Genomic DNA, 19,418 nt, shown 5'->3' with positions numbered 1-19,418 from the left:
CTAACAGTACGGTAGCAAATAAACTGACTGAAGCACTGAACTAAAACTGCATTCAGCTCAAGTCAACTGAAACAGCCCACAGAGATTAATGCAATTACAATAGCATATAAAACTTATACACACAACATAACTGAAATGGGCCAAGTCCAACAGTAGCAAGTAAACGGGCGCAGCAGTAAGTTGCCTGTGATTCACCTGCAGTGATCTTTAAAGAAGGTGAAACAAGTGCTTGAAATCGACCAATTTGATCACTGTGCATAACATATATTAGTCGGCTGCTCTGAAGCTGTCAAGAAGGAAAAATGGCTGGTAACCTTACCGTGAGTAGTGTTCCATTCCCCGGCCCAGCTGCCATTCTGTTCCTTTCCTCATGTTGTTGGGCTCGGTGCTGCCATTAATCCCTTCCTCATGTCATGTTGCTGCTGTCCGGTCCGTCACCGTGGGCTCGCTGCTGCCATTAATCATGGTGGACCCCTGTTCCCCACGCTGCTGCAGTAATTCCTTCCCGCCGTTAAATTAACTGCCGGAAATGATGATGTGAACAGCCAGCCAGCCGGAAATGATGATGCGAGCTCCTTGAGCTCAATTCCGACTGGCTGGTAGCCTGACGGCGCTGACGTCATTGCGCACATGATAACGTCAGCTCCGACAGCGCAAAAATTTTAAAAAAGCTAAGAAAAATCGGAAATGAAGGGGTGCCACTCGGGAATCGTGGCACCCCTTCATTTGGACCCCAAAACTCGGTAAAAAACGAGTAATTCGGAACGGTTGGGAGGTCTGTTCCTGATTTGGTTTGGCCCTGCATTTGCCATACGTGCAGAGCTCTTTCACTACAGCAGTCTGTCAACAATACCAGAGTGGAGTAATTTATCGAACTCCTTACCCAGGTCAATGTAGGCAGTATATATAATTTTCCCCATGCACTGACTTGGTGACCATCTCATAGGAGTCTTATCAGGTTAAGCAGGCATGACCTTCCCTTGACAAAACCAAACTGGGATGGGTCCAGTGTCTGTAGGTTGCTAATGTCTTTCTTGATCACTTCCATGATATGTTAGACTAGTCAGGCTAATGTTTCTGTAGTTTTCATGGTCAGTGGGTAGTCCACCCTTGTGAGAAGGGCTAACAGTAACAGTCCTCCATTCATGTGATTACATTGCCTGTTCTGAGGGTGGAATTGAAAAGTGACTCAAATGGTTGTGATAGAACAGGTTTCAAGCTATTTAGTGGGCAACCTGGGGTACTGCCTGGGCCCACTAAGCCTGTTTTTTTGGCCTTTTTGGCCTTAGCAAACAGCATCATGACATGCTCCCTGCTAGTTGGGGAGGATTGTGAGAGTAGGAATTTCATGAGAAAGTGATTGAGGTGGAGGAGTCTGGGTGGGGTGAAGAAAGAGCTGAATTTGTCAGTCAGCATATTCGCTATGTCACTTGGTGAAGGTGGTAGCATTTACTACCAGTTCAACACACTGCTGTGTGTTACCTTTAATGTTTTGGACATAGCTGTAGAAGGCCTTGTGGCTGCCTTCTGCTGCCTTCAGCTTGAGAGGCTATCTTGACCTTATAAATGGCCTTTGTGGATTTAATCAGTCCTCTTAGTTTCCTGTCTAGTCCGATTAGTGAGTTCTTGTCATTATGAGAATTGCTTTTTCCTGATAGCCAAGATGTTTTTTTTTATTTCTTACAAACTTTGTTAAGGTTTGGATTCCACCAGTGTGGTTTGTTTTTGGGGTTTGTTATGGGCTTACTTCTGTTAGGTACAGCAGCCTCTATGCAGCCATTTACATAGTTGTACAAAGTTTCTGTAAACAATTCCACATCGGTTTCTGTGAACCTGAGGATCAGAGAAGCATCAAATTGACAAAATTGTAGCTTAATAGGATGCGGGCTGCTCTAGAATACTGCCTAACTTTTACAAAGTTTGCTGGGTCTTCCAAGTTTATTTTTATTTTGAACAAGTCAGCTTTGCGATCTGACTTCACCAGTGAGGATGTGATATGGGGTAGTGCAGTGCTCTCCATAATGGTGAGGACTAGGTCCAGTATGTTTGAACCTCTGGTTGCAGTGTACACTATTTGTGTTAATAAAGTCCAGGAAATGTTGTGCCTGCGAGTTGAAGGCAGTGTTTGTTTCCCAATCTATACAGGGGTAGTTGAAATCTCCCATGAATAGGATATTTGGTGGGATAGCGAGTGCGTCCAGTAGATCTAGGTATGAGTTATGGGATTCTTAGGGCATAGATGGTGACCTGTAGCTTGCTATGATAAAGGAAAGTAATTTATCTACAATGATTTGCATGTGGATGAACTCCAGGGCATCATCCTGTTTAACTAACCTGGAGGTTGCTAATGAAAACGGAGATACCTTTAATTCCTGTCTGTGCATCTGATGGTCTAAATGTGTGGGAGGTACTGAAGCCTTACACTGCTGAAGCAGTTTCTGTGGATTTAAAGTACATCTCGGTAAAGCCACAATGTCCACATGCTCAGTTTTACTTGCTAAGTTGGTACTTTTGTCAACTCGGCATTACCTAAAAAAAGGCTCTAATGGGGTGAATAAAGTTTTAGCCATTATCCGGAAGCCCAAGGCAGACAAATGCAGACCATCCCTGGTAAAGCAACATGGTCTGTATATCATGTCCTCCCATGATGACAAACACTGAATCCTCTTGGTATAAACACCAGAAACTAAGCCAATTATTTTTTTTGTTCATACAGCAGCATCATCCTTGGTGAAGGTAGAATGCTGCAAAATGCAAGGCACGTACCTGTCTGAGACACATATTCAGACAGATCCATAATGTCTCTCTTCATATAGTCCAGTGAGGTACAGCTCAGGTCATTTACACCCACATGGACTACAACAGAATCATATTGATACCTGTGGTGCATTAGCTTGAGTGGGTACATAACCTGGTGGATCCTGGCTCCAGATAAACAACCAACCATTATCTTCTCTTTGTCTAGTCTGGTGAGTGGGCATGTGTGTGCTGTATAATGGAGTCCCCTACAACAACGGTCCTAGATAAAGGGTCTGCTTGCCATATGGGCTTCATTCTTCGGGGTCTACTGGGTGTAGATGTACATGTGGTACTTGGTGTTGTCTTTGTTTTCTGCTTTAGATATTTCTGAGGATAGGTGTAGTGTTTGTAGGCTTAGAAGGTGTTTGAAGTTTGGGAAGATTGCTTTTTAGTACCTCAGCATAAGGTCTACGTGTGTGGTGGACACTGTGTGTAGTGCATGTAGTGTTTTTTACAACCCTGTTTGTAAGCAAGGTTTTTGCCTCCAATGAAATTGTATATGTACATGTACATCTCTCACATACTGTGTTAGCTTCTTTAAGGATTAAAAGGTGGTCTGTGAACAAGAAACAACTGCTATATTACCTCAGAACATGAGACACTGCAATGTCTCAAGATGACAATATCTACCAAGCTGGTTACAGAGACATTTGGAAATTGCATATCTATGTTGTCTGTGCCTGCATTAGGGTACTCTATAATAGTTTGAGGACTAAGTTATACATAGACCTCCTAAGGTGGTCTCTAGGGTTAGGGACTAGAGTTTGGAAGTGCTAAGATTAGTGCTGTTAGACACGCAAGCTAGCTGCTAAGCTTAACTCTGCATAATTCCTCACCAAGTTACAGGTCACAGTCGTAACACTAGTTATACAGATAAAATTTACTATCCAAGCATTTGCATCTATACAGGGCACTGCCAACAACCACTGTGCAGATGCACCTAATTTACAGCATCAGAAAAGAAACAGAAATTAACTCCTGAGCCTCATGGCTGATAAACAACTACATGTTAAGCTCTTCTGGAGTGCTTCTCAACTCAGAAAGACAAGGCAAATACCTTCTGCCATAAGATGGATGATCTGGTCCTCTTAATGAAAAAAAAACACACAGTGAAACTGAACCCTCAAGTGCAGTGCAAAAACAAAACTTATTCCTAGGCTAGATCACCCTATAGCAAGGTGACTTCAATGCAAATAGTTTAGAAAGCAACACTTAAGACGGGCAATTTTTACACCAAAAATACTTTAAATGCAGTAAAACAGTATCCATCAGTTCTCTAATGAAGTGCAGTAAATTACATACAATAACATTTCTTTGCCTGGATGACTTTTGATACAGTGGAAGCACTTCTCGATCACAGATGAGGACGCCAATCTTTGCTGAGCTGTGAAGAATGAGCGCAAAGCCTAATTAATAGTAACAGAAAATAACTGAAACCGATCTCCTGAGCTCTCTGGCCATCATCTGTGGTCCTTGTGAAAAGGGACTATAGGAAAGTTGTGCTTTAACCCCTGGGTAACTAAAAAGATTCTCAGAAATAACAGAATACGGGCATGCATGGTAAACATGTTGACTTTAGTGAACACTAACAATTTGTTCAGCCTGAGAAAGATCAAAAACAGATTGCTAGGTCCATCCCTTCTTGGGGATAAGAGCAGTCAGGAGTAAAAGCTCTGACCCTCCCTTCCAAGAGGAATTTCTTCCACAACACCATACATAACTGCCTGTTGAATTACATATCTAGGGTCTGAGGCATGCCCATAAAGTGTACAATGGCTCCTAACTATAACTTGGAACTTTGAGAGACAATGTCCCTCACCCGTCTGTTGGACATCATCACTTAAAGTGACCTGCCCTTGAAGTGAGTTAGCCTGCCACCAAATAGATGAGCTAAAGTAAAACAGGGGAAGAGGAGAAGGTAGGAGCGTAACAGCTAGGGGCCAAGTCAGTACTGATTAGGGGACACCTTGGTGGAATGGGATTAACAATCCCTGCCCTGCTTTGCTGTTTCTCTGTCTGTCTCTTCCTCCCCTCTAATTCTCCCCGGGTGCCTGCTGCAAATGGGCTCCTATTCAGTCAGACTTTCTCGGTAATCAAAAGTCAATAAATAAATAAAGCTCTGTGCTGGAGGGCAGGAGGCAAAGAAGAGCTTTTGGAAAGCAACAAAGGGATGACGCCGTAGCTGTGACCCACATGACCTATGACCAATTAAAGACACTGGCATAGAGGATGGGTGGGAGTGGTCACTGTTAGGTCACTCCTCCTCCGCTCTGGTTCTTCACTTGGGTTGCACCTAAGCACAGAATTAGGTATTGCATCAGCAGAATCCAACCTCATTACTGTCAGTGGTATTGCTGCAAATTGGAAATCATGTGGTAACACTCGCCCTTCCACAAGTACTTCACCAATAGTGGACCTTGGAAAGATTTTGGCTGGGCTTGTATAGGCCCCAGGGCTGATGGCCTAGTACCTACCTATGAACCTCATGGGTCTCTTACAGCTACAATGGGAAGAGAGGGTAGAACACTCTGCTGACCTGAAGTCTCTCTGCTCCATACCCTCAGACTAAGAAAAGAATGAGCTGTTTGGACTCCCTTGCCATGGATGAGGGAGTCACAGGACTCTGGCCTATTTTGGGGAATGCCTGGCCCTCACCCCTACCAGAATAAATAAGACAACTTGAGGATGGTACAGGAGCCATCAAACAAGTCCAGTGGAGGAAGGGGATTGACGGGGAAGAAAAGCATTTATTTTCCTTTGCTTCATTCTGAAGAGGGAAAAATAAACAGCTGTCATACTTCCACACAACCCTAGACTAACAAGCATAGTCTGCAACTCGAGGGGGCAGGGGCATCAGAGATTCTAAATATGGTACATCTTCAAGGCAGAAGAAAAAGTGTTAGGGAACCACTAGATACCACCGATAAGTAGTTTCCCAAGGCACCAAACCAGCTTCAAACATTGTACCCTCTCACCATCCACAGAAGGCATTAGTACTCTGTGACCCACTAGAACCAGGAATTTATTTTACAAAATATTCAAATGAAAAAAGACAGTGAGGAAAGAGGATTTCAACCACGCACCCTTAATACAAGTAAACATTGGATTATCCCGCTGCACTATCCGAGAAGCTAGTACACCTGGTATTTTTCTAATATATATGAAGAATCGGTCTGCAACACGTTGTGGCATACAAATGGAAGAAACAGGAAATGTTAAGCATATTTCTCAATTCTGTAAACAGTTTTTGCCCTAGCATGCACTTACTGAAAGATATGAAGTGTGAAACTCAAATGTCTGGCATTAAGAACTGACTGTAACCATCCAAGAATTATCTGGTCAAGAGAAAAGGAGACATTGTGTATGTTCCAACAACAGGGACAGGTATAGGGTGTGTGGTGTATGTATGCCTTTGTGTGTTTAACTATGTGTCTATGTATGTAGGTGGGGTGGGGCTGAGCTTATACGTTGCGGCTGCCACAGTTAAACATATAATACAGCCACCACACAACTACAGACATGCAAATTAGCTTACGAGGACTTGCCTCACTTTGGCGAATGTCTATGAATCACAAAATACCACCCTATATTAACAGGGCCTTTTTAAGCATCCCTTAACACAATGCAGTAGCATTTTAGTGAATCCTGAGGATTGCATGTTTCACAATTCAGCAGATGAGCTATGCATTAAATAAACGTGAAGCAGTTCTAAAGAAGTTGCACTAAGAAATAGGACATTGGTTAGCAACAAAATCAAATTTTTCTATGAGGTAAGACAATGGGCAAAACAGTATGACAAGCAGTTTATACAAAACAACAAGTTCTAGGTTTTGTAAGGTTATTATCTTCCTCTGTGTTTACTCACACATGTTGTTAACTACAAGTATTCTTCTATACAGGATTTAAAAAATTAACTACTACAAATTATATATTACAGGATAATGCCTTCTGTAGTGGCTTACCTTCCTCAATGTCATTGCGTGCTGTTGCCTCCAGCAGTGTGACATTTGGTGGGAATGTGACTTGTTTCTGCTCACCTCTGCTCTTCTGTCTCTTCCTCTTTTCTGGTTTAGACTTTTTTCCTTGCATATCTTTTTCATATTGGGCCCATTTTTTCAGCTGTTGAGTTCGATGCTTTTGAGCGTGCTTTAGTCGTTCCTGTGTGGTCATCCTACTAACCACTGGCATTTCAGCCAAAAGTTCCATATGTTCTGCCATGGTTACTAAAGATGGGACCAGATCAGGCAACCAATAGAGAACTGAAATCAACAGCACACTGAAAAACAACTGACAGAGACTGGTAACGTGTTTGAAGGTCTAGAAAAGGGGGTCCTATGGAGTTCAGCAAACTTGCAGAAAAAGCATGGCAAATAAAAATCCAGACTCTGGAAACATTCTGAGACTGATCTACAGTCTTTGATTACCTTAAAAACATCTGGTATGCAATCCTGAGTGATAATTATCGAAAAACAAAACCAATTACGTTGCTAATAGAATGTGAAGTCCAAGCAACAAGCTAAAACAAAGTTTTCAAAATAAACTGAAATGTAATATAGTGCAAGTTTAAAAATTTGCCATACAAACACTTAGCACACTTGTGAGGTATTTTTAAGAAAAGTGATCCAGTCAACTGGAAGCTGCTCTCAACAGTCCACTTCCATACAGCCATTCATGTTATATAAAAAGTCAAGTTTCGGTTAGCTAGATGTTTGAGTGTGCCACAATCAGTTTAGAAACAAAGAGGACTCCCAACAGGAACAGAAGCACTGCAATATTATGCGGAGCGGGTGAAGCAAAACTAAAAACAAATGTTGTCTCTGAGGCATAACCATATAAATGCTCATGTCATCATGTACTAATTATGAAAACTGTTCCAATGATTTATTAAATAACCAACAACATTCCAAGTTAGATGTAGTGAAAAAAATCCTAGCAGGGAAATAGCATTAAGAGTCACAATTCCAAAACGTGCCTGTGCAAATGAGTGCTGACTAGTTTAAGGCCTACAATGGTCAGCCCACTGAAAAGGCAGCACCATTTCCTTGCACATCCTGCCAGTCTCCAGATGTCAGCCATAATTACACTTTATAAAAGTGTACACAGTCATGGAAAAGGATTCCCTTTTAGTGACCACAGACATGAATCATGTAATCACACATGCAGCAGCCAGCTCTCTCCATGATTGGTCAGTATGAACAGCATGCATATCTCGTAGCATTCAATGGTAACTGTTTATTATACAAGAAGCACCTACAATACCGAGCAATGAGAAAAACATGCTGCCTCCCCCAGCAAGTCAGAGACAGCATGAAGTATGCAGAGCAGTATAAAGATTTATGATGTACATTTGCAGTACACTAAAAAGGTCTCTGCCTATTAAATAAATAAATATTCAGGCTCATGCTACATGATAGAATGTTTACTTTGACATCCAGTGACCCTCCAAAGAATATCAGGACCCAAAGAAGCAGTCGAGAAAAGGAATGAAGTATGTCTTCCTGTCAGTAAGCCTTGAAGTCGAGATGTATTCTCCTGAAAAGCCGTAGTTCCTCATTCACTCGAGAGGCACACTTCAGCTACTGAAAATGTTACAACATGCAATCCACGAGATGTACTACTGTAAAAAAGTTCCTTGGTTCCCCGGCAAACAGCGGCATATGTTTTACTATTTACAGCTGCTTCTTTAAGGTCTGTTTTATAAGCAGACTGGTCTTTTGCACATACTTTCCAGTCAAGGGTGACAACACAGACTCCTTCTGGCTCCTCCCTATTTGACTCCTGTAGCAAAACATAAAAGATCGATAGTTTAGCTCTCCCGACTTTACAACTTAAAAACTAAAAAATATAAGACAAACTTCCAGTACGGAAGTAAGTTGGATGCAAAGAAACGTCAGCACGCATGAATTTACAACAGCGGGAATGCCGGACAGCACGTACAATTAAACGTCTGCGCGATCCGTTTTTTTTCCCAAGCAGGATTGCCTGTAAATTATAGTTTGAGATTGTAGGGGATTTCACCTCTCAATGTTATAGATTTTTCGCAGAATGTGTATCTTTTTACCTCATATTTTTGGTCAATTTTTCATAAAATTATGTTTTTCTGGCAAATTAGTGGCAAATCATTAAAGATTGAAGTTATAAAATGATAGATAGTTGAGTTTCAGGCTTAATGCCATCCATAAAATCCAAGTTAATGCAACTCTTTTTATTATATCAGCTTTCTAAGATTATTTAAAAAAAACTGTCCCTAATTTTGGGCCTTTGTCCCATTTTTATTTATGGCTTTGCCCAGATTTCTTGCTATGAGAGGTTGAGAGGTATAGGTTCATAGGTTCATACTAGGCTATCTGCCCGAGGGCATTTACAAGCCTAGCCCATAGTTTTGTGGCTTACGCCACCCCTTTAGTATGGGGAACTATACCCATTATTTTGCTGTGCCTCTGTCGAGCAGTGACACTGAGGTAATCCCTGGGGTATGGAACTGATATGTGCAGGACGGCAGATCGTACCGTGAATTGAGAAGTAAGTGTGTGCGCGTATGTGTATCATACATAAGATCTTTTAACTAAAGGGCGTTTTGTTTAGTTAAGTTACTTGTTCAAGAGTCAAACCTTGAACTTTGACTATGGGAGGCAAGAGCGGCAATCATCTAAACCACCTAACCGGTCAGCCTCCTTTAACGTTTTTAATAAACTTTCTTAGATAAGCGCACAGTGGCATCCCTTCATAGGAATAGAACTAAAACTAACCATACTTCATAGTTATCAAAACTAAGTAAACCATTAATGAGTAGCAGAGATAAAACACAAAGTATTGTTAATTAATAAAACCAGTACTTAACTTCAAACTTTAAGATATCCGTGTAATAGGTCAAAAGTAAATAAATACAAAAAGCAACTTTATGTTCTTATTCAAACCAAACATAAATGTAACCCCAAACATTTCTGGTTATCTGGTAGTTCAATCCTTAGTCCTGGTTCCAAAGATGAGCCCTTCCTTGGTCCTTTTCATGAGGAGTTTGGATCAGTGGATGGGAAGTCACAAATTCACACCTTGGGTAGTGCCTATGTCCCTTGTGGATGGGGGCAATCTGTAAGTTACTCGAGGCATAGGTACAAACTCATGCCATTCTTTTGCCCTTAGGGGCCATAACTTCAGTAGAATCAGGTTATATTGGCTTGAATTGTAAGGGCTGTCAAGCCATAAGCTTAGTAATCTCCTATGGTAACCTATGATTTATTTATTTATTTTACATTTGTTAACCGGGAAATTCCAACTGGACCAGGTCCATTTTCAGCGGAGGCCCGGGGAGAAAAGCTCCAGCATCAAGTTATACAAATACAGTACATCCAGCATAATACACAAACAGGTTACATCATGTATGCTGAGCATAGCAATATAACAAAAAATTAATAAAAATACTCCAGGTAAAAGAAGATATAGAACATAGGTAAAAGACAATGTCAGTTACATAACGTCCAGCATAATACACAAAACAGGTTTTATCATATATGCTGAGCATAGTAATATAACAAGAAATTAATAAAACACTCCAGGTAAAAGAAGATATAGAACATGGGTAAAAAGACAATGTCAGTTATACATTGGTAAGAGAAGAAAATTTATCAAGTAAGATTCTACAGTTAAAAGTACCCTTTCAGATGACCAAGCCTACAGGGGATCAGAGATCCAGCATGTGATCAGAGAGGAGTTTGGGGAGTTAATAGTAGTATGGGTAGGGTTATCCCTCCCTTTTTTCCAGTAAATCTCCAGTTCAAACCGTCATCACATTTAATACGTATTTTATTGACTGCATAGCCCACCTAAACACAAGTGTTAGCCATCCAACCCCCTATCTCCCCCTACACTCTCAAAATACTAATCCTACTGCACTACACTTACATTTCCAACTACTACTACCAATTCTAATCCATTGTCTCCCTTACCAGAATCCAGCCAAACTACCGACATAAGCTGTCTAAATTTCGCACTACAACCAGTACCTACCAATGTCATAAAAAATTTCTACATAAACTAAAATCCAGCTGAACCTATGCAAATAACCTCCCAGAACAATATCTACAATTTGCTGCTGAAGCTATAGCATATCCTATTAGTATATTTATCAACAGAGCCATTGTAGAATCAAAAGCCATTCATTATTCCTATACATATAGGTGGTAACTCCACCGAAGTATCTGGCTATCACCCCATCGTCATCCTCTCAAAACTACTAGAAAAATGTGTCCACAAGCAATTTCTTGCACACCTTCTACAAAACCAACATCTAATGCTAACTCAATATTGTTTTCAGCCAGCACATAGCACAGAGATGCAGGATGCTATAAGCCTCAGTATTCCTTGATCTCTCCAAGGCCTTTAACACAGTTTTCTCACCCCTTACTTTTGAACACACTGTCTAACTTAGGCTTCTCACATAACACAGTAAAATAGTTTCAGTGCTACCTGAAGGATCATAAACAAACAGTGAAATGGTCCAACGAACTCTCACCCTTTCTCCACAGCCCTATTGGAGTCCCCCAAGACTCCATCCTAGGAACCCTACTCTTCAACATTTTCACAAACAACCTTCACACTGCCTCTCACCCTGGGACCCTCATTCAATACACTGATGATTCAACCATAATCTGCACTGCTCAATCACTACCAGAACTACTCTCAAAAACTCAACAGCCCTTTACAGCAGTCAAATCCTGGCTCCGAAATGCCCAACTCTTTCTTAATCCAAAGAAGACAAAACACCTCCCCTGTCACTGATTATTTCAACATTCTTGCATCTAACAACACTGCCATAGAAATAGTGCAGGAAACCAAACTTCTAGGTGTTATCATTAACAATAAACTTTCATTTGATGCCCATATACAGCAAAATATAAAGAAAACTCATAAAAAAACTGGGACTTATATAGAAACAAACATTTCTTTAATGCAGCAACCAAAACTACCCTTGCAAAAATATTTTAACTTCCCTCCCTTCTGTATGGTGCCCCATCTTAACTAACTTACAAAATTTTACCCCTAATCAAGTTGGAACAGTGCTACAACAAAGTTGCAAAGTTTGCCACAAACTCTAAATATCACACACACCACTGTAAACCACTCCTAGAATTAAACTGGCTTGAACTACCCAACCAATTTGCCTTTATTCAGCTATCCAACTTGCACAACCTTATTTTGAAACCTACTGCCTGGCCTGCACTAGCCAATTTAGTCACACCTTGCACACCAAATCGATCCCTACAATCAGAAGACAAAAATCTCTTAGCTATCTCAAAACCCACAAGAAAACCTTGTCACTCTCTGTATTCATATTCTGTCTCTATAAATTGGAATTTACTACATCTAGCTACCAGGTCTGTGTCTGGCTTAACCCATTTCAAAGCCTCTTTAAAAATCATCTCAAAAATATATGGTTCTGCTCCTGCATAAAACCTGCCTAATGCTCAGGTCTTCCTCTTCTGTCACACTTCAATCCCTCATAGACTGCAAGATCCTAAAGCTCTTCTAACTCCTTCTCTGCTTCTGTACCATATCCTTAAACTACTGCTCAGGCTTTATTGCTTCTATTCTTTTTATCTATCTCTCTCACTATATGTCTGCATCACTGTCTTACTGGCTGCTATTTTCCTAACTGAAACCAACATTCTATTTTGCATGTACTATAACAGTCAATGTCATACATTGCACTACCTATGTACTTTTTTTTTTTTTGGACACTATCTTCATCATGTATGATGAGAGTGGCTATTCTTATCTGTAATGTTTTAACTGTATAGAATTGTCTACATGTGTAGTAATATATTAAGCATCTTGTAGCAGTTTGTTCTTTCAACTTATTTTTTGTATAGTATTTCTAATGTAATCTTTATTGTATTGGATTATACTGTATTTGTATTGTACTGTATCTGGAGCTTTTCTCCCCGGGCCTCTGCTGAAAATGGTTTCTGTAGACCCAGTTGGACTAACATGGTAAACAAATGTCAAATAATAAATAAATAAATAACTGCTTTACTTTCTGTCATGGAAACTGTTACTGATGCTAGAGTTTCAGGCAAACTTGTCCCATCACTGTTTTTAGATCTATCAAAGGCATTCTATGCTGTTTCTCATTCAAAACATCTACACTGGCTCTCTAGCCTAAATCCTTCCCCCTCTTTAACACAATGGTTTACTAGCTACATATCTAACAAACCACAATCTGTAAAATGGCAAGGCTGTCTCTCCTTATCTCACAAATGTCATAGCTTTCCACTGTGCTGTGTTCTTGGTCCCCTCCTTTTCAATGTTTTTATCAATGATCTCTACATTTCATTCTATCCAGGCTCCCTAGTACAATACACCGACAATTCAGTAATCATCTCCTCTTCTAATACTCCCACCTTCAAGAAATAACTCAAGAAATGTTCTCCTATATTGAATTATGGTTAAGCAATTCCTGACTATTACTCAACTGTAAAAAAATGAAATTCCCCCTCTTTAGCCTTAAAACACTAGCTAGGGTTAAAACAAAGTTTAAGATCCTTTCTCAGAATAATACCGAACTCAAAGTACTTCCCCATACCAAATTCTGGTGAACATTTTAAATTTGATCTTCATTTCCAGGGCAATATCAAAAACTAAGAATACTCTATAGGCATAGTCCTTTTCTAAATGCATCTACAAAAAAAAAAAACACCCTTGGCACCATCTACCTGCTCCCCTGACTCTTAAATGGGGCTCATATTCTCACAACAATCATCATCACCCTAAAATCAAAACTGAATCATGCTATAATAACATTGCAAAATTTGCAATAAGTGCAACCTATTACAGCCATCACTGTACTGTCCTTCAAATTTTCAAATAGCTGGATCTATTACAACACCTTATTTAAAGTTCTTAACTGCCCATAAAATTATTTATAATCCCAATAACTACCCAGAGCACAATTCCATACTCCCAAACAACCTATCCAAAAGACCCCTAAAATCAGAAAAGTAACAACTTCTTGTTGTCCACAAACCTAATAAAACAGCAGATCTTAGCCTTTACTCTCATTCCATATCCAAAACAGCCTACCTGCAAATATCAGAACCAACCCTAACCTCCCAGCTTTCAATCATGCACTAAAAGTTTTTTTCTAAATCTTGGAATTGTTCCTATTCTAAACATGGCTGAAAGCTTTATAACTTTATACCCCATGCTGTTACTCCTACCATTTTTTGTCAGCAATGTCTCTCAGCTAACTATACCGTTACCTTTCTTTGTTTTTCAGCTCTCTTGCTCTTGGTACTATATGTCCTTATCACCTCTTAGCTGCTATCTCCTTCTACTACTCATTCACCATTTTTCCTACCTAAATCTTGCCCCCACTCTTACTCCTCCACACAACTTGATGTTTACTCTCTGTCATCTCACTTTTTTCTTTCTGCAACTAATTTTGGAGAAATATAACTTTCACTGAACTATGTTAAAATGTATATGTACTACTGTCATTTTCTCAACAATGCATGTTTTCTTAATTATGTGTGCAGAATGTAAGCTTAATAGTATTGTAATAAATTTGTTTTATTTGTAAATTTGTGCTTTGGAGCTTTTCTCCCCTGGCCTCCACTGAAAATGGATACCTCAGAACCAGTCAGACATTTCAAGTGAACAAATGTTGATAAATAAATAAAAAATCACTAAAGATTACTGTGTCGGTCAGAGCTGTATAGTTTGGGGTACAATTAGTTTAGCACTAGTTGCAAATGATCCCTTCAGCCTTCATTTGTCTTGCATGTGACTCTTTTGAAATTACTTTGACAGACAGTACTCCTGGGCTACTCCTGAAAATGGGCAGTTGTGTACAGTGTGCTGTCACAGGCTGTTAGCAAATGCATTACACATTTGTCTTTTGAATTCCTACACCCTTCACATAAATGCTAATTAGTACTTCACTGTATGCTACTTGAGTATGAATCTCAGCATGTCTGTTGTAGTTTAATCAGTCGCCAGACGCACTTTCACTAAACGTGAGTTTCAAAGGAAGAGAAGTTTGTTGTTTGTAATGGTAAATCTGTTTACAATGTGAGAGCATCTTGTTTTATTTAGAAAATACCTATCAATATTTTTCTGTAAAATTTGAAATAAATATTTTAAATTATATCCATATTTCTGATCATTTTAAAAGTAAAGACAAAAATAGTATGTGCACTGGTCAAGCTGTTGCTGTAAATGTTAAGGGTGGGGGCTGTAGTTCCTGGGGTACAGGATTTGATTCCCTCAGTCTTTGTTTGCTTACTGTGTGACCTTGAGCAAGTCACTCAATCAACCATTGCTCCCAAAAAGGGACAGTGTCCAGTGGGCCTACCTGGTGAAAAAACAGTATTATTCTTAGGATAATTGAAAGACAGTCAAGTAATGGGATATTGTTATATCTGGAAGAGCTTGATTCCTTACCGTCCCTTGGGCCCCATTTGCCCACAGTTCGGCTCTCTTGGCTCTGGTGGTGTACGCTGCAACAGTATAGCTGTATTAGCCATTCAGATAGATCAGATCTGTACTGTGTGTTGTCAGATGGGATAGCTATTCTTCATGATAGAGAGGACATAGGGAGGTCAAAAATTAGATTTGTGTGTTCTGAAAGCAGCCCCACCCCACTAAAAATATAGTATGTTGTATGCAGTAATATTTCTGTTTTTTGTGTGACTTGGGGGTTATTGAACAAACAAATGAATTAATGCATTAACAGACCTGGCTTATGTAATATAGTCTAAATATGTTTCATTTTGGTGAAAACTTTTTGTAGTATCTTCTTTATGGCCTCCAACATGTGCAAAGGGGTTGACACTTGTCAGGTCATATGTTCTGCATTACTTGGAGTGATAATTAGAACCATCTGATCTTTGGCATCGATTATGTTATCATAGTTTGTGCATTGTTTATTTAGTTAGTTGTCTATATTTACTGGGAAAGTCTGACTGGGTAATACCCATTTTTAGTGAAAGCCCAAGGAGAAAAGCTCCATTACTTACATTGCATTATACTGAGTTCCAATTAAACACAGAGTAGTTACATTTCTGTTACCATTTATACACAAACAGTAGTAACATTTATACATTTTAAGATTTTACAGAGGTGAAAGATACTAAAAACAGAGAGACCATGTGCAATTTAATGGATTGTACAGGCAGCAATTATGTATAGAAATGTTTTGTCACTTCAGTGAAAGGTTGAGAGTGTTCTGTTTAAGGAGAGTACTTGGAGAGTAACTATGGTGAACACAAAGTCTTAATCCTCTGATGAGTATGTGCAGGACCAGAATTGGTTAAGATGATTAAGCAGCGGTTTAAAACTATTGAGTTTGTCAGAAAGTTTTATTTGTGTGGGGATGCTATTCCAGAGTTTAGCAAAGTATTGGGAGTAGAGCGAGTCTCCTGCAACATCATTTGACTTGTTTGTAAGTAATAAGAATTGTTACTAGACCGGAGGTCCCTTGCTGGACAGTAGGGCAGTAATAAGTTTTGTAGTGCAGGACATTTTTCTGGATGATGACTGAGTTTGTGTGCTGTAGTTAGATGCGAGTATATTAGATAGTTGTACAGTACATGCCAGTTTAATTGCTTTAAGCTATGACAATGGTGGGGCCTATGAGGGAGATGGAGTCAAATTTAGCTATTTTATTGTAGCAGGAGACAAGATTCTTTCTTTGAGTATTATTTAAGTTTGTTAGGATAGAAGCGGCGTATAAGAGAGTTGGCAATAACAAGATGGTGGCTAGAGTTTTTCTTGCAATATCTGTAAGGAATCCATTGATCCGATAAAAGGAGCCTAGTTTCTGGTGTGTAGATTTAATGGTGTGGAGTATGTGCTGGTCATTGACAGGATCATAGGATTGTAGGAATTTACTAGGCTAATGGTCCTGAGGCCCTTACAAGCCTGGCCAAGAATTTAGCCCATGTTCCAACAAGTCAGCACCCTATGCTACTGTCCATCAGGGACACAGGTAGAATCCCATGGGTGTATTTTCTGTTCCCCATCCACTTGTCCAGGTTGTGCTTAAAAAGGTTTAATGAGGTACTCTGCTTTACATGGAGAGGAAGTCTTTTTGACACAAATATTTGAGATTGTCATCTATTATAAAGCCTAGAAGTTTACTGTTAGTTACAGTTTTCAATAACAATATTATTTGCTGACTTTAAGGTAAAAGATTGCTTTTGATTTTGGCAACTTTTTGAGGTAAAAAAACATTAACTTAGTTTTCTTGGGATTGAGTAGGAGGTTTGATTCTCTGGGCCAGGTTTCTCAGAGGAGAAAGATTTTTGGGTAATGTCTTGGAGCTTATTTATTGTTGTGGCTGCACATATTAATGTCATCTGCATATTGTTATTATTGTGATACAGTTTTCTCTAAAAGATTTGATTGTAAAAGATTTCAGCATTTAATTAAAAATTGTTACTCTGGCAATTATTATTTATTTATTTATTTTAATTTGTTAACCGGGATAGTCCGTCTGGATGTGAGCCCATTTTCAGCGGAGGCCCGGGGAGAATAGCTCCATAAAACAATACTTATATATGCAATAATAAAAAGGAACAAATGCAGTAAATATTTTGAAGCAAGTATAAATATACATTAGCATAGAGAACTCAAGCTCTGACTAGTTAAAGAACAGCTTCCTGTGACAAGGATGCAGGGTTCGAATCTTTCCACCTTCATTTACCCATTTTGTGACATTAGCAGGTAACCAGACAATGGTTTGGAACAAATGGAAATTTTGGCTACGCTCCTTAATGGTCTCCAAAGCTGCATGCTTAGTAACTATGAACCTTTTGCCGCTGTTTGCCAGACATTCCCTATTGCATAACTGATCTAGTTCAGGAAATGTTATCGCAATATCACCAGCAAACAGTTTTTTTAAGTTAACCTATGCAATTTATTCTTCAAGGGGAGCATGTACTGCAGTTATAGCTGAAGCACTGAAATGTGAAGTTGTCTGCTCATAGGTTCATTGTTGATTACTAGGGTAACTGCCCCTGTGATCCATTTTATGCCTAGCTAGTTTCACTCCTAAAGTTGAGAATCAAACCCTGTATCTTGTGTCTGTGAGGCAAGCACCTTAATCATTGTACAAACCCCAGACCCTTATACCATCCCCAAAATTATACACCCCTTTTCATTGGCAACTGGGAGCAATATCTGGTTAAATGATTTGCTAAAGGTTACACAGTAGGCAAATGAGGGTTTAGGGACTCACAGTGTGTACCACAAGAAAGTACAGTTGTGTAAAATCTTTTCATAACAGTAGATGTTCTTCTCTTCACTGTTGCAGTATTCATTACGGAAGGGATGTCCCACCCTGGAAAGCCCATTGCTCTGCCAGTATAAATAAGGTTAAAATATATCTTGTTTGCACTGTATGTCACATTTATGCTCCCCTCACAAAAAATAGGGCATAAAAAGGGACATATGGACACAACTGCTTAGAACTGAATTGCACCAGAAGAGACGCTGTCATAGGACAAAGCAGTCCGTGCACATCCAGAAGAAAATAATGCAGAATAAACAAGAGGGGGTTGAAGGGAGGGAGTGAATACTGCAACAGTAAAGAGAAGAACATCTACTGTTATGGTAAGATTTTTACACAACTGTACTATGTCCTTCTATATCATTGTTGCAGTACTCACTATAGAAGGGACAGTAAAAAAAGATCAAGAAACAGAATGGAAGGTGGAAGGCTGAGAAGAGCCTGCAACCACAACAAACCCACATAAAATGTTTTCAGCAAAACCTGCTCTGACCCTAGAAACCATATCCACCTTGTAATGCTTAGTAAAGACCAAATAGCAGCTTCAAGGATGGAATTGGTGTCCAACCCCTTGAAGAATGCACCAGAAAAGGCAATAGCTCTAGTGGAATGAACTCTAACAGAAGCAGACACAAATTTTCCTTGAAAAAAATAACAAAAGGAAATGGCCTTAGATATCCAGGGATGTTGGTTTGCTTAAAAACAGCCAAAACAAAACACCTGAGATGAATGGAAACAAAAAGCTCATCAGACGTATGAATAGTCCTAGTTTTATCCAAACAGTACCTGAGCTATCTGTGCAAATCCAAGGTATTTGGGACCCTCACAGTAGCAGACTGAGGAGAAGGGAGAAAGTAAGGGAGTTGTACCAACTGATTCAAGGACAACTCATTGACTACCTTGACATAAAAGAAGGATTAGTATGACTGGACACCCTGTCCCTGTGAAAAAACAAAAAATAAGGAATGGCCATAAGGGCCTGGAGCTCAGAACCCCTCCGAGCCAAAGTAAGAGCCAGCAATAAAACAGTCTTCTAGGTACAGTAGTGCAAAGAAGCAGAATCTGAAGGCTTAGAAAGAACCTGAGTCAATTTTTCCAAAACAAAATTAAGGTCCCAAGGAGGAAAAATAGGCTTTCTTGGAAGCCTAATATGTAGGACACCTTAAAGAAATTGCTTGGCCTCAAAACAAGATGTCAAAGGAGGATTCAAGGGCAGACAAGCAGAAATGGCTGACAAATGGGCCTTCACAGAAGAATAGGCCAAGCCAGACTGGAGCAACTCTCGCAAATAAGACAGGACCAGAGGAATCCCGACTGAAAAAGGGTCCTG

The 19,418-nt window shown here is 39.7% G+C and overlaps 1 protein-coding gene across 1 annotated transcript in view; it reads right to left on the bottom strand.

Annotated features, from left to right (window-relative positions):
* Positions 1–8,701, bottom strand: part of PPP1R16A (protein phosphatase 1 regulatory subunit 16A) — a 1,191,114-nt gene extending 1,182,413 nt beyond the window's left edge. Inside the window, exon 1 of the mRNA XM_044067426.1 lies at positions 6,762–8,701. Within this exon, the coding sequence (XP_043923361.1) occupies positions 6,762–7,017 (256 nt within the window). The 5' untranslated portion in view covers positions 7,018–8,701. The remainder of the gene's footprint in view (positions 1–6,761) is intronic.
* Between the last annotated feature and the right edge of the window lie 10,717 nt (positions 8,702–19,418).

The sequence above is a fragment of the Protopterus annectens genome, chromosome 3.part1 (genome assembly GCF_019279795.1).
Source record: "Protopterus annectens isolate FY-2018-M chromosome 3.part1, PAN1.0, whole genome shotgun sequence".
Classification (NCBI taxonomy): Eukaryota; Metazoa; Chordata; order Ceratodontiformes; family Protopteridae; genus Protopterus; species Protopterus annectens.
The sequence above is the reverse complement of the archived record's forward strand: the minus strand, read 5'-3'. Positions and strand labels throughout refer to the sequence as shown.